Below are 15,393 nucleotides of genomic sequence, written 5' to 3' on the forward strand. Positions count from 1 at the left end.
CATGGAAACCACGTCTTTGATACCATTCCATTGACTCCATTCCAGCCATTCTTATGAGCCGTCCTCCTCTCAACAGCCTCCACTGTATTTTACTATAGGCTATTGTATGTAACTTATATACAGTACTGTGTGTTTTTGTGTCTGCTGTAGCTCTGTGTGCCAACATGTGTGTTCACACAGAAGTACCCTATCAAGTAATGCCACTACTCAGTTTCAAACGTTTTAGGTGATAGCAGTGTCAATATTTTATGTTTTTATCGAACACATGTTAGATTTAATGAATCATGGTAGTTTACAATAAGAACACGTGAAGTGAAACAGGAACACTTATTTTAGCCACTTTACAAGGAGAAGTCACCGTTTCAGTTTGACTTAGGTCTATTTGCAGCTTATTAGGTCTATAGAAGATGTTATTTGTCAGATGTTAGATTTTATTTTTGTAATGTATATTTTTTGAATTTCATGTATCGTGTAGATATATATATACAGTGTAAAGCACTCAAATTAGAAATATGTTTAAATGAGAATGTACTCATGCACTTGACTTAGTTGTCTCATGTAGTAGTCTTATAATAAAGCTATAAGCCTGATAATTGAGCCTGATAATTGAGGTGAGAAATTATTATAATGAACATCACTGATCTAAAACGTATAGATAGATAGGTTCATATGTCTGTAGATAACGTGATTCAGTTGGTAGGCCTATTAGAGCAGTAAGCCTAGATGTGGTTATTTGTTTGAACTGTCTGTGATACAGGATGAGCATGTGAGCTTGTAGGCTATCAAAATGAGGGATGCTGCTATTACTGTAAATCATTAAATACGTGGGAATACAATCAATGCATCTTATGTTCACAGAGAAATGTCATTTTATGCACACACAGGTGTAGTCTCCCCAGTATCCATCGCCCTGTTTTAGTTGACTGACATGAAGTAGAGCGAATCCCTTTCACACCTCTCTTTTAGATGCAGTCTCAATTTGTTTTTTTATAAGAGAAAGTGGGCTGGCAGGTATAAGAGCACCTCCTCCCAGCTGCCCACTGCACTGAGGCTAGGAAACACTATCACCACCGATAAATCTACAATAATCGAGAATTTCAACAAGCATTTTGCATAGGCTGGCCATGCTTTCCACCTGGCTACTACTACCCCGGCCACCAGCTCTGCACCCTCCGCTGCAACTTGCCCCCCCGCTTCTCCTTCACACAAATTCAGACAGCTGATGTTCTGAAAGAGCTGCAAAATCTGGACCCCTACAAATCAGCTCGGCTAGACAATCTGGACCCTTTCTTTCTAAAATGAGCCGCCAAAATTGTCGCAACCCCTATTACTAGCCTGTTCAACCTCTCTTTCGTAACGTCTGAGATCCCCAGAGATTGGAAAGCTGCCGCGGTCTTCCCCCTCTCCTCACTACATATTCGTCGCCAAACCCACTGGCTCCAGGTCATCTATAAATCACTGCTAGGCAAATCCCAGCCGTATCTTAGCTCATTGGTCACCATAGCAACACCCACCCGTAGTATGCGCTCCAGCAGGTATATCTCACTGGTCATCCCCAAAGCCAACACCTCCTTTGACCGCCATTCCTTCCAGTTCTCTGCTGCCAATGACAGGAACAAACTGCAAAAATCTCTGAAGCTGGAGACTCTTATCTCCCTCACTAACTTTAAGCATCAGTTGACAGAGCACCTTACCGATCACTGCACCTGTACACAGCCCATCTGAAATTAGCCCACCCAACTACCTCATCCCAATATTGTTATTTATTTTGCTCATTTGCACCCCAGTATCTCTATTTGCACATCATCTCTAGCACATCTATCATTCCAGTGTTAATACTAATTGTAATTATTTTGCTCTATGGCCTATTTATTGCCTTACCTCCATAACTTGCTACATTTGCACACACTGTATATATATTTTCTGTTGTATTTTTTGACTTTGTGTTTTGTTTTACCCCATATGTAACTCTGTGTTGTTGTTTTTATCGCACTGCTTTGCTTTATCTTGGCCAGATCGCAGTTGTAAATGAGAACTTGTTCTCAACTGGCTTACCTGGTTAAATAAAGGTTAAATAAAAAAATAAAAAATAAATAAAAGGTAGGATTTAGTTTATCCCTGTCTCTGGCCTCCACTCCAGTACAGTAGGTGGCGGTAATGCACCATAACGTTGGATGCCAACCACCGATAAACCCCACCAAAGAAGAAGAAGAACACGAACACACCTCTCCTCCACATCTCTCTTATCGGATATGTCAAATGAACATGGACCCATATGAAACGTCAGCACAGTGAGTGTAGTTGCAGATTACGTGTTGATGTTAGCGAGCTAGCCTAGTAAAAAACAGTCCAGACAAAGATAGGAAGACATTTGTCGTAAAGCAGTATATTTGTAGAGTTATTACATTGGGAAACGGTAGTTTCTATTCGTTGCAGAGAATACCTTAAACACAATGGACTTCACTTGGATTTTTTTACTTTCTCGGAGTTCATACGGTAAGAGGAGGTACCGTTGATTAGCTAGCTAACGTTACTGTTAGCTAGAGGATAACAGTAACCATAACAGCGTTAACTATACTAGCTAGCTAGCCATCTTCATTGTTGAAATCATCTGTCTTTTCATGATCAAACAGTCGTGAACAGTTAACTAAACTGGGACCGACCGATTTCTTAAATCTCGAAATGTTGGGATATTTACAGAATGATAATGAACTATTGAGCTAGCTAGCTAGTTGGCAAACTGCTAACCATAGCTAACTTGAAGCGAGCAGCCATTGCCAATACTGTAAGTAGCTAGCTATTGTAGCTAGCTACATCGTCTCTCATCTTATCATCCAGCTGAAATATCAGTAGCCTCTTTTAGATGTATCTCTTAGTAAATTTACTTGTTAAACCAGCTGTCAAGTGATCTGGTGACATGACAAATCATGCGGCACAAAAGGACTATCAGGTAGCTATAGTATAAAATTCAAGGCACCTGAACTGTGTAGTCTATTGACATTGACAGCAGTCCATATCCTTAGCAACTACAAGTTTTTCCAACTACCAGGAAACATGCATCACTCATAATATCCTCATTCTGCATCTCTAATAGTAATAGTCTTCATGCTGATTACCGTGACACTCTCTGTTGTCTATTTCAGATTGAAAGTGGAATGACAATGACAGTTCCCTTGCCCGTGAGAGGAGGCTACACTGGAATACAGCTTTTCTGTGACCAAAACAAGGGACCCTGAAGGACCACAGCCTGTGCGACAGAGGACTTGCATTGTGGAGCTTTTGGGGAGAGTAACAGGCAGTACACTTGGGTAAAGAAACACTAAGGCAAGGTGGAGATGTTTGCCAAACTGAAAAAGAAGATTGCTGAGGAGGCAGCCACAGCCCCCCGGACCGGAGTCCGCATGCCTCGCTCCTACAGCAAAGAGTCCATTACGTCAGTGGGGGCAGACTCAGGGGATGATTTTGTAAGTACCAATATTGTTTCCTGACTGTCACTCTGTCCATGCCAGTCATCTTTTGAACCCACCAAGAGTAGTTGGTCACATGACACAAAACACAGTCACACACAATCCTGTTCGCCTAAGAAGTTTTCCCACACTATTCTACAAGGGGGACATCATGGAAGAAGAGAAGGGAGGTTTCTTTGAAATTATTACTTTTGGCCTCTAATTTGAATAAGCTTACACTTTGCACTTACGAAAACGCAAACAATGATAATTTTTATCCTGTACACGCTCAATTCAACATAGGCTATTGTATTATTATATTACAGTTTTCTCAGTGTTTAGAGATTATTTTATGAGATGGATATCTAATAATGGCTTTATGAATATCAGCAAAATAGTAGGCCTAATGTACAAGATTTACAGTATGCAGAGCCAGGGAAAGAGCAGTAAAGTGATTTTCTGCATTTTTAAGTTTGGTGTAATTGTCCTTTATTAACTAGTATGCCTGCCTATATTTTTTGACATTGCCTTTTGGATTATGAGTTGGGTCTGTGAGTCAGCTAGCTTATTGTTATATGGTTGGGTGTGTCTGGAGATTGGCGTCCAGAAGCCAGTGGATGCCATGGTTTAGTGTAAATGTACGAGTACAATACGATGGCTCTTTTGTCAATGATGACATTAATTTAAAAATTGTAGGCGCAAACCTGTGTAACATTAAGGCGCAAACCTGTACAACCTGAAGCCCTGCTCGGGTGTCGGCTCTGCAATGCTCTGTTCACTTGACCAAACATGACACATAGGCACTATAACACACACACACAACATTTATTTTCTCTTTTGGAGAAGGTAGCTTAACATACTATATGTTGTGACAGTTCAGGTTACATTTTGATTAGGCTAATCAGTAATCAATGTGATGGTGTTATACCACATTGCACTGTGGTACAGGGTTACCCAGATCCAGTCTTCTGGGGCTGATGTGTATTTAAGTCATAGACTGGCAAGAAGGTCAAATCACCTGGTAGACTATCCCTTGTCAAATTTGTAGTAAGCTAAAATCAGGATGACATCAAGTTAAAGTAAACACACTGAGTGAGGTACCGCTGATATGAAATGTAGTTATTATAGCAATAATGGACTGGAGCCTGGCCTGTAGGCCTTACATCATGTGCCACCTAAGTCATAGCATTGGCTGGCATGAACAATTCACTTTTGTGTGGGTGGGAGGTGGGTGTATGATGGAGTGTTATTCTATGTATGTTGTGTCAATTGATTTTATGTATTTATGTGGAAGCAGCAGCACTCTTTAATTGTCCAAGTCAAATTTCCTTTCGGGGACAATAAAGTATATCATATTGTATATACACTGAGTATACTAAACATTAAGAACACCTGCTCTTTCTATGTCATAGACTGACCAGGTGAAAGCTATTATCCCTTATTGATGTCACTTGTTAAATTCACTTCAATCAGTGTAGATGAAGGGGAGGAGACAGGTTAAAGAAGGATTGTTAAGCCTTGAGAAAATTGGGACATGGATTGTGTATGTGTGCCATTCAGAGGGTGAATAGGAAAGACAAAAAATGTAAGTGCCTTTGAATGGGGTATGGTAGTAGGTGCCAGGCATAGCAGTTTGTGTCAAAAACTGCAATGCTGCTGGGTTTTTCACTCTCAACAGTTTCCTGTGTGTATCAAGAATAGTCCACCACCCAAAGGACATCCAGCCAACTTGACACAACTGTGGGAAGCATTGGTGTCAACAAGGGCCAGCATCCCTGTGGAACGCTTTCGACACCTTGTAGAGTCCATGCCCCGACGAATTGAGGCTGATTTGAGGGCAAAAGGGGGGGGTGCAACTCAATATTAGGAATGTGTTTCTAATGTTTGGTATACTCAGTGTAGATCTTGTCAGTGTGATATTTCATAGACTCTACAACACCCACAACATAGATGTTTCTAATACCTGCTGACCCATTACTATGGAAGCTCCAATGTGACCTGCTGTGCTGATGAGGAGCCCTATGTTCTGTGTGTTTGTGTTGACCTCCAGGCCTCTGATGGCAGTAGCTCCAGGGACGACCTCTCCTCCCAGATCCTCAGAAGGAATGATCAGATTCGCAAGCTAGAGGCCAAACTATCAGGTAAGACATGTCTGTATGGAGCCAGTTTAATCAGAGTAGGATGAGGTGGGTGCACCTAGGCCTAGACACTGATCTAAGATTAGTTTTGCGTTTCCCCATTCAATAGTTAAGGTTAGGTTTGGCAGTGGGTAAGCTGATTCTAGATCTCAGGTTCACTCAGGTCAAAGGTCACATAACCAACGGGTGATGTCTGGTTTCAGACCTCAAGGTTTTTGTTCTCAACACTGACCCTCATAAGGTATGATTGGGGTAACTTTTACAAAGTTTCTTTATTCTTTACCACATACCCATCTGGTGAACGTTAAGAGCAAATGCCATGGCTTTTAGTCTACCTTTGTGGGTTCTGTGTGTCTTCTCTCCCAGATTAGTGTGATAGCTACTCCTCCCTCAGACGTGGTGTGTGTGACCCATTAGAAGAGGTTAAAAGTCTCACATCCTCATGTAGCCTCTTAACCAGGATGGTTTTCTCATCTAAGAAAATCATTTTTTTCTTTCCTTTTGTATGCCTCTCTTCATTTATTTTATTCCTCCTCCCCGTCCCTTTTACCCTCATCCACCTATCCCCCTTTCCTGGGTGTGTGTGTACTTGTGTGTTTCTGTGATGTTGGTATCCCATCACCCCACCTCCTGCCAATAGACTACGCTGAGCAGCTCCGACTTATGCAGAAGACCAAGGACAAGCTTGAAATTGCATTAGAAAAACATCAGGATTGTACGTACCTTTATTCTCCTCCCATTTTGCTTCCTTTCTGTCTCGTTTGTTTGTCTGCTGGCTGGGGTAATGGTCACCCTAAGCACAATCAGTCGCTCACGGTGGGGTTGAGAATCATGCTGTCACTTCTATAGATTTCCATATCATTTTTGTTGATGAAACCAAGGACTTACATGCTTGTTCACATAGAATTGTTTAGAAATGTTTGTGGTCCCCAAGCAGCGTTGCAGTTCTTGACACAAACCGGTGGGCCTGGCACCTACTACCATACCCTGTTCAAAGGCACTTAAATATTTTGTCTCTTCCATCCAGCCTCTGAAATGCACACATACACAATCCATGTCTCAATTGTCTCAAGCCTAAAAAATCCATCTTTAACCTGTCTCCTCCCCTTCATCTACACTAATTTAAGTGGATTTAACAAGTGACATCAATAAGGGATCATAGCTTTCACCTGGTCAGTCTGAAAATAGCAAGTGTTCTTAATGTTTTGTATACTCAGTGTAAGTCCATATGGGATGTCTGTGTTGGCCATGCTTAGACGCACTGCTTGCCTTTGCTTCTGGGGAACACTTAGCTTGGCTTACTGGACACATTCTATGGTCAATTGTATCACCCTTTCACTGCTAGCAGCTACTAACCACTGACAATTCCACAACCAGCTGTTTGAACCAAGCCATCTTTGGCTAGCCTGTTGTGTTCATCCTCTTTCTTTCTTTCTTTCTTTCTTTCTTTTTTTATTTGTCTTTCTTTCTTTTTTTTTCTTTTTCTTTCTTTCTTTCTTTCTTTCACTCACTACCCAGCCTCCATGAGGAAACTGCAGGACCAGAATGAGACTCACCTCGCCAATAGAGCCAAAATGGCCGAAGGCATGGCTTTGGCCCTGGACAAGAAGGATCAGGTGAGCATCATATCCTTTGCACCACAAGGCATATGTTTGTGTGTGTTTATAGTTAGATTAATTCCAGTTTTTGTCTGTAGGAATGGATAGAAAGGATGTCTACGCTGGAGCAGGTATGCTAACGTCTAAACTGCATTCTAACATGGAACAAAAATTATAGGTTCTCATTCAGCCAGCCAGTCAGTCTTTGTCTGTGTAGACAAGAGATCTAACTGGGGTCATCTTGTCTGTTCCTCAGGAGAAAGAGTCTCTGTCTGTGAGGCTAGATGATATGATGGAGCAGAGCCTTACTCTGTTCCAGAAGAGGGATGACCTGGACGAGCTGGAGGGCTTCCAGCAGCAGGAGCTCGCCAAAGTCAAACACATGGTATGCAATACGGACAACAAGATCCCACTGTCTTAACTCTAACCCACCACATTGCATGTATGAGGAAAGTCAAACATACACTTGTCAGTTTGTGCTTTATCTGTCTGTCTATTCTGATCCAAGCTGTAGCTGTGTCAGTAATGATCCATCTTGGTTAAACACCACTTTGGTGGGATCAAACGTTTTCCTATTACCCTAGACAATAATTGTAGTTAAACATTTGATATAGTGAAGTCCTTTTTGTGGTTGGTTCTGTTTTGTTATGGTAGTTACTGAGGAAGGAGGAGCAGCTGGGCCAGCGGGAGCGAGAGCTCCAGCAGAAGGAGGCTGAGCTGCAGACGGCCAAGAAGGGTCTGGCCGAAGCCCAGGAGAAGCTGCGGGCTCTGGGAGAGGTGCATCAGGAAAGTTGCAGGCTCAATACGGAGCTGGAGATCGAAAGGTAAGGACAGGACACAGAGATTGCCTTGATAATGCCATGAATTCAGTAGTTGGACAGATGCTTGTCTTGATGACTGAATGTAATGACCTTACTCATTGTAGAGCTTGCTCCCCTCAGAGTTAGTATGCCAATTCTCTTGATGAATTCTGCCTGTTTTCTTCTGGGTTGTCTGAGGTTTTGGTGTTTGTCTAACAGTACAGGGTGTGTGTGGTCTCCTTTTAGAGAGGAGCTGCTGGAGGTCAGGGAGGAGGCTGAGAAGAAGATTACTGAGCTGGAGGGCAGAGGCCAGAACCTGCAGAAGGTCATCCAACAGGTATCTGAGGACTTCCAGAAGGTGAGCCCTCTAACCCAGAGATAAATCCTTTACCAAAATCCTTTCACTGTATTGAAATGGTACGGATCTGTAATGACAGCAAGCTAAATGTGATAATATTTTATAAAACAGTTCAGATTGTTGTGAAGTAATTGTGTATGTTCTCAGTCGCGGAGCACGGCAGCAGCTGTAGAGAAGTCTCTCCATACGTTACAAACGGAACACAATGCCCTGAAGCTGCAGCAACACAAAGTAAGACCAGAACACCATGCAACTCCCTATATCTACCCCCTATTCCTCCTCCTCACCCTGCCCTGTGGAGGGAGGTACAGTATGCTGTGTATTGACCCAATCCTCTCTCTCCTTGCTGTGGTCCCCAGGCTACAGTGACTGATGAGGACAAGGAGCGTGTGCTGTTGGACCTGCAGGAGAAGATCTCCTCTCTGGAGAGACGTCTGCATGGCAACCTGAGTGAAGACGAGCTCCTCCAGGAGCTGCTCAAAGAGGTAACTACAACAGCTAATCCTAAAGACAGAGGGACTCCTGTGGAATTAGTTTAAAGAAAATACCATAGAGAATGGTGATGCATTTCTTAGCTCCTTTTTCCTGTGTGTTGTTGTGTAGAAGTCGACTCTGGAGCAGAGGCTGGAGGACACGAGAGTTGAGCTGCTGGAGGCACGCACCAACCATGCAGACACGGTTAGCTCTCTGGAGACTCAGGTAAACAGCCCTCTCTCTACCTCTTCATCAGCATGATATACTTCTTCACATGCTACTGGGTTAGATGGTCCATTAGTTAACAGTAATATGTGAAAAACTGTATGAACTCGTCTGGTAAGCCTCTGGTAAGCATACTGTATCTCTACTCCCCCAGATATCCAGACTCAACAACAATGTGACTGAACTACAGACCCTGCTACGACACAAAGACGACTCTTCCAAGAACTACAGAGAGAGAACGGACGCGCAGGTAAGAGAACAGACACACTGGTGGGAGAGAACAATGTAAGCATTTAAGACCTGTGCCCTCTCTACCTTCAGTCTCTCACACACAGCCCCATGTCTCGGTCTCAGATTGCAGGTCTGGAACAGCAGGTGCAGGAGAGCAACGAGAGGCTCAAGAACACTGAGCAGCAGATCACTGACAAACAAGCACGTCTGGACAAACTGGTAAATAAATGTCAGATTACGGTGGAAGATGCTCTACCACCACTGTTCATAAATAACGTTGAACCTGAGGCTGGAGCAAATGCAGTTGAAGTTTTTTTTTTTTTTCTTTAGGCTGATAAGACTTTTTCATGTCTCCTATGGCAGAGACAGTTAATATGAGTATGTGTGATGCTGAGACTGCCCTTTCCCCTGTGACCCCAGCAGGCAGAGTGGAGTGTGGAGAGGGACAGTCTGCAGCAGCAGGTGTCTGCAGAGCGGCAGCAGGGCCAGGAGAGGGCAGACCGGCTGGAGGAGCAGCTCTCTGCACTGCAGACAGAGAGAGACACAGAACACACCTCTGCCCAAGCCAGGATTGTGAGTTACAGTTCTCTGCTCTCACTTGCTCTGTACATTTTAATTCACAAAACTGTTCTTAGTGACATGTGCTGCATAGTTTTATAACCCGAATGTTAAGGTAAATTGTCACTTTGGTATTTGATAGAGTTTCGATGCAGACTCTGATCAGCTTATCCATTGGTCTCTGTGGATTGTTAATTGTCCATTATCGGTTGCCATGTAATTTGATCTCTGCAACAGGGCATGAAACTGGACTCTCAAACAAGGCCATCAAATATTTATCTGTTGATATTGGACTAATTTCTGCTTTTATTTCTCTAACATCCCTTTTTCTCTGCTTCTCTCTCCCTCACCCACCTCTCTCTCTGTCTCTCTCTCCCTCACCCACCTCTCTCTCTGTCTCTCTCTCCCTCACCCACCTCTCTCTCTGTCTCTCTCTCCCTCACCCACCTCTCTCTCTCTCCCTCACCCACCTCTCTCTCTGTCTCTCTCTCCCTCACCCACCTCTCTCTCTGCTCTCTCTCTCTCACCCACCTCTCTCTCTGTCTCTCTCTCCCTCACCCACCTCTCTCTCTCCCTCACCCACCTCTCTCTCTGCTTCTCTCTCCCTCACCCACCTCTCTCTCTGCTTCTCTCTCTCTCACCCACCTCTCTCTCTGTCTCTCTCTCCCTCACCCACCTCTCTCTCTCCCTCACCCACCTCTCTCTCTGTCTCTCTCTCCCTCACCCACCTCTCTCTCTCTCTCTCACCCACTTCTCTCTCTCTCTCTCTCTCTCTCTCACCCACCTCTCTCTGTCTCTCTCTCTCTCCCTCATCCACCTCTCTCTCTCTCTCTGTCTCTCTCTCCCTCATCCACCTCTCTCTCTCTCTCACCCACTTCTCTCTCTGTCTCTCTCTCCCTCACCCACCTCTCTCTCTCTCTCACCCACTTCTCTCTCTCTCTCTCTCTCTCTCTCTCTCACCCACCTCTCTCTGTCTCTCTCTCTCTCCCTCATCCACCTCTCTCTCTCTCTGTCTCTCTCGCTACCTCACCCACCTCTCTCTCTCCCTCACCCACCTCTCTCTTTCTCTCCCTCACCCACCGCTCTCTCTCTCTCTCTCTCTCTGCCTCTCCCTCACCCACCTCTCTTTCTCTCTTTCTCCCTCACCCACCTCTTTCTCTGTCTCTCTCTCTCTCTCCCTCACCCACCTCTCTCTCTCGCTACCCCACCCACCTCTCTCTCTCTGTCTCTCTCGCTACCTCACCCACCTCTCCCCCACCCATCGCTGTGTTGTATTTCCCAGAGTGAGTTGAAGGAAGAGAGAGCATCTCTGCTGAGGGGGAGGGATGAAGCTGACGTGGCTCTGAGGAGTCGGGCAGAGGAGCTGGAGGAGGCCAGGGTCAGACACACTTCCTGCTTAATATTAGGCAGTCAGTTGAAAGCAGGAAGTCACAGATTTCCTGATAAACAAGATATTATTTCAATGAAATTGCATTCTTGAGTCACTCCAGATGTTTTGCATGCTGTGCCACACCATTTTTATGACAATAGCTACTACATTAAAACTCCCAAAAAATGGTCCTGTTGCCCATCCAAACTGGGTAATGGTGTCCCTATATGTGTCCCCAGTCGGAGCTGAGTAGCAGGCAGACGGTGAGTGTGGAGATAGCCATGGCTCTGGAGGACACCAGGAGACAGAAGGTGGAGCTCCAACTACAGGTCTGGAGACACATCATACATACTTACTATCACATCTTACATTTTTACTGTACTCTTTGAAATAACAAACAACATTCTTTACACTGTGTTGGAACGAGGTTTTAAAAAATTGCATCTGCCTTAATCATACTCAGGCTGTATGGGAGTGATCTGTTACAAGGCCATGAATTCGGCTTGTGTTGATTATGTGCTCATAAATAGATGATAATGTTACTGTCTCCTTTTCCAGGTAGGAGAGATGACAGCGTCACTTCAAACAACATCGCAAGAACTGGCCCACGTCACTGAGCAGCTGAAGCATAAAGAAGAGGAACTCCAAACACTTAGCAATGGTAAACACATTCTCTGTCCACAGGAGCACTTTTCCTCTGTCTCCCATGCTATGTGAATTCAGACGTTGTAGTGTTTGTCTGATGTTCCCTTCCATGGTGTTTGTGTTGCAGAGCTGCAGAGTGCCCAGAGCTCCCTGTCCCAGCTGCAGGAGGAGGCGGAGAGGCTGCAGGAGGCAGCCCAGGAGAGGGAGGAGGAGAAGGACAGCCAGCTGGTCAGCCTGAGGCAGGAGCTCCTAACTCAGAACGAGCAGTTGGACTCTTGCCAGTCACGGGTCAGAACACACACAGGGAGCACAGCCATTAAGCTTTTAACTCACATACTGTACATAAGTCAAAAGTCTGTCATTACATATCAAGTTAGGTCTGCATGTCTGTTGTTGATTGGACTTTGTCTGTGTTGTCTGACTGTGCTTCTGTCTGTGTCCCTCCCAGGTATCGGAGCTGGAGGTAGAGGTGGAGACCCTGACGTTGCAGCAGCAGACTCCAGAGCTGTGTGAACTGGACCAGAATGGGACCGTGACTGTGGACGACCTGGACCACATGCAGAAGGCCAACCGAGAACTGGAGCAGCAGCTCAGTGACAAGAACAAGGTCAGTACTGGACGAACCAGAAACCATGATCACCACACAGGCATGGTCAGATAATCACTGCTTGTCTGAAATAACTGGAGCAGGACCATTTCATTATTCCTGTGTGTTTTGTGTGCTGTTATTGATTGGATGCCTGTTGCTTTACAGACCATTAAGCAGCTGCAGCAGAGGCTAGCAGAGCTAAAGAGGACCTTGCAGAAGGAGCTGGTGAGACATTTAGATACCTTAGTATGGGTATTGTATTGTATTTAAATCTAATATTTTTTTCAGTTCATTAAATATTGTCCATGTGCTGAGTTCTGTTTGTGTCTGTGTTTCTGGTGCAGAAGCTGAAACCTGAAACAGAGTCAGATGGGAAAGAGAGGGCCCAGGAAGGGAGAGGAGAGAGGCAAGAGAGGCCAGACAGAACCTTTACAGAGCCCACTCCAGGCCTGGCCCCAGGCCCAAACACTACTGTCACCAACACCTCTGATCTCAATGACTCACGAGAGATCAACTTTGAGTACCTCAAACACGTGGTGCTAAAATTCATGTCATCCAGAGAGGCTGAGGTGAGAGCAGTCCACCTGGTCCTTGTAATAGCTAGGCCATATACACAGCTAGGCCATATACACTGAGTGTACAAAACATTAAGAACACCTGCTTTTTCCATGACAGACTGACCAGGTGAATCCAGGTGAAAGCTATGATCCCTTATTGATGTCACTTGTTAAATCCACTTCAATCAGCGTAGATGAAGGGGAGGAGACAGGTTAAAGGATTGTAAAGGCTTGAGACAATTGAGACATGGATTGTGTATGTGTGCCATTCAGAGGGTGAATGAGCAAGACAAAAGATTTAAGTGCCTTTGAACGGGGTATTGTAGTAGGTGCCAGGTGTACCAGTTTGAGTCAAGAACTGCAACGCTGCTGGGTTTTTCACGCTCAACAGTTTCCTGTGTGTATCAAAAATGGTCCACCACCCAAAGGACATCCAGCCAACTTGACACAACTGTGGGAAGCATTGGAGTCATGGGCCAGCATCCCTGTGGAACACTTTCAACACCTTGTAGAGTCCATGCCCTGATGAAGTTAGGCTTTTCTGAGGGCAAAAGGGGGTACAACTCAATATTAGGATGGTGCTCCTAATGTTTATTAGGTACACCACCCCGTTCACGAAAATGGATCGCTCCTACAGACAGTGAGTCACGTTGCCGTGGCTTGCTATATAAAGCAGGCAGACAGGCATCGAGGCATTCAGTTACTGTTCAATTGAACGTTAGAATGGGCAAAATTAGTGACCTAAGCGACTTTAAGAGTGGTATGATCGTCGGTGCCAGGCGCGCCGGATCCAGCATCTCAGAAACGGCCGCCCTCCTAGGCTTTTCACACACTACAGTGTCTAGGGTTTATCGGGAATGGTGCAGCAGTCCTGTGGGCGAAAACAGATCGTTAATGAGAATGGCAAGAATCATGCACGCAAACAGGCGGGCCACAAACAGACAAATAACAGCGCAGTACAACATTGGTGTGCAGAACGGCATCTTGGAATGCACAACTCATCGATCCTTGTCACGGATGGGCTATTGCAGCAGACAACCACAACGGGTTCCACTCCGATCAGCTAAAAACAAGAAGAAGCGTGTTTTTCACCAACACTGGACAACTGAGGAGTGGAAAAACCTCACCTGGAACATGACAGCGAGTTCAGTTTACTTGAGTGGCCTGTGCAGTCCCCAGACCTTAACCTAATAGAGCATCTTTGGGATGAGATGGAACAGGCTGTTCGCAGCATGAATATACTGCCAAGCATGGACCAACATCCCTGTGGAATGTTTCCAACACCTTGTAGAATTTACTGAAGAATTCAGGCTGTTCTGGAGGCAAAGAGGGGTCCAACCTGGTACTAGATGTGTGTACCTAATAAACTGACCGGTGAGTGTATCTGATGTCTATGGTCATGGCTGAAGTCTAAATCTCTCTCTCGCTCTGTGTCCCCCTCTCTGTATCTTAGGCCTATCAGCTGATCAAAGCGGTGTCTGTGTTGCTGAACTTCACTGGTGAGGAAGAGGACATGTTGAAGCAGACTCTGGAGTACAAGGTGGCTTTCTCCTTTCACACCTTGTTTCCCTGAAACTCGTGTCAAATGAATGGGTGTTATGGCCTGTATACCACAGCCAGTGTGTATCAAATTAAATAGACCATGACACTATTTTGTCCTCAATTTCTTAAATGTACTAGCTATCTGTTGTTTATTTTAGAATGACTTAAGCTGCATCTGGAGGGAAATTGTTATTTTATAGAGGATACTATAACATTCAAACCCATGTTTTGCTACCTATAGACCCTTCACCAGTTGTAATACTAGTTTTAATAGTCCAGTGATATTTAATATAATCATAACTATCGCTGTGTTTTTCAGATGTCCTGGTTTGGATCCAAGCCTTCTCCAAAGGGTATTGTTCGGCCATCAGTTTCAGGGGCACCTACTCACTGGAGCTGAGGGGACAGAGAGAGGAAGAGATGTGGAGAGGACAGAGACACACACACATGACTTTTATCATGTTCTTGCATGACTTCTCCCATCACTGTGGCAACCAAATGAACATTGTAAAGAGGACACAACCCAAGCTTTAAAATGGTTTCTGACATGACACAGATTCCCATGTAGCTCTTCAAGAGAACAGAGAAAGGCTCCACAATGACTTAGAGGGGCAAAGTCTTGTTTTATGGTCTGTTCATTTTCTGGGTGGGTGATTTTATTTACAAGTAAAATGGTTAAAGCAGACAAGGTGAACACTTATCAAATGGGTCAACACCATAAGAGAAACCCTCCTCCCTCCCTTTGGAATGAGGTTAACATTAGATCTAACTCTGTGATGGACTCAGTAGAAGTACACTACATGACCAAAAGTATGTGGACACCTGCTCGTCGAACATCTCATTCCAAAATCATGGGCATTAAT

The 15,393-nt window shown here is 44.6% G+C and overlaps 1 protein-coding gene across 2 annotated transcripts; it reads left to right on the forward strand.

The window, feature by feature from the left end:
• The first annotated feature begins 2,243 nt into the window (after positions 1 to 2,243).
• Positions 2,244 to 15,393, forward strand: LOC121584711 (golgin subfamily A member 1). 2 transcript variants are annotated; one of them, XM_041900763.2, is made up of 24 exons: positions 2,244 to 2,496; positions 3,144 to 3,464; positions 5,497 to 5,587; positions 6,225 to 6,299; positions 7,103 to 7,200; positions 7,281 to 7,313; positions 7,439 to 7,567; positions 7,837 to 8,006; positions 8,229 to 8,340; positions 8,488 to 8,571; positions 8,700 to 8,825; positions 8,944 to 9,039; positions 9,194 to 9,289; positions 9,394 to 9,489; positions 9,691 to 9,843; positions 11,111 to 11,206; positions 11,437 to 11,526; positions 11,756 to 11,858; positions 11,970 to 12,130; positions 12,291 to 12,449; positions 12,597 to 12,656; positions 12,776 to 13,000; positions 14,442 to 14,528; positions 14,850 to 15,393. In XM_041900763.2, the coding sequence occupies exons 2-24, from the start codon at positions 3,336 to 3,338 to the stop codon at positions 14,928 to 14,930; spliced, it is 2,550 nt and encodes an 849-aa protein (XP_041756697.2). In that variant the 5' UTR covers positions 2,244 to 2,496; positions 3,144 to 3,335; the 3' UTR covers positions 14,931 to 15,393. The 2 variants fall into 2 exon arrangements, with proteins under 2 accessions (XP_041756697.2, XP_041756698.2); XM_041900764.2 differs by lacking the exon at positions 6,225 to 6,299.

Source organism: Coregonus clupeaformis, chromosome 16, assembly GCF_020615455.1.
Source record: "Coregonus clupeaformis isolate EN_2021a chromosome 16, ASM2061545v1, whole genome shotgun sequence".
Lineage (NCBI taxonomy): Eukaryota > Metazoa > Chordata > Actinopteri > Salmoniformes > Salmonidae > Coregonus > Coregonus clupeaformis.

Coding starts and splice junctions, on each gene's coding strand:
- LOC121584711 (XM_041900763.2), top strand. CDS start 3,336: ATGTTTGCCAAACTGAAAAAGAAGATTGCTGAGGAGGCAGCCACAGCC. Junction 12,131..12,290: donor TGGACTCTTGCCAGTCACGG/GTCAGAACACAC, acceptor TGTCCCTCCCAG/GTATCGGAGCTGGAGGTAGA. Junction 14,529..14,849: donor AGCAGACTCTGGAGTACAAG/GTGGCTTTCTCC, acceptor TGTGTTTTTCAG/ATGTCCTGGTTTGGATCCAA.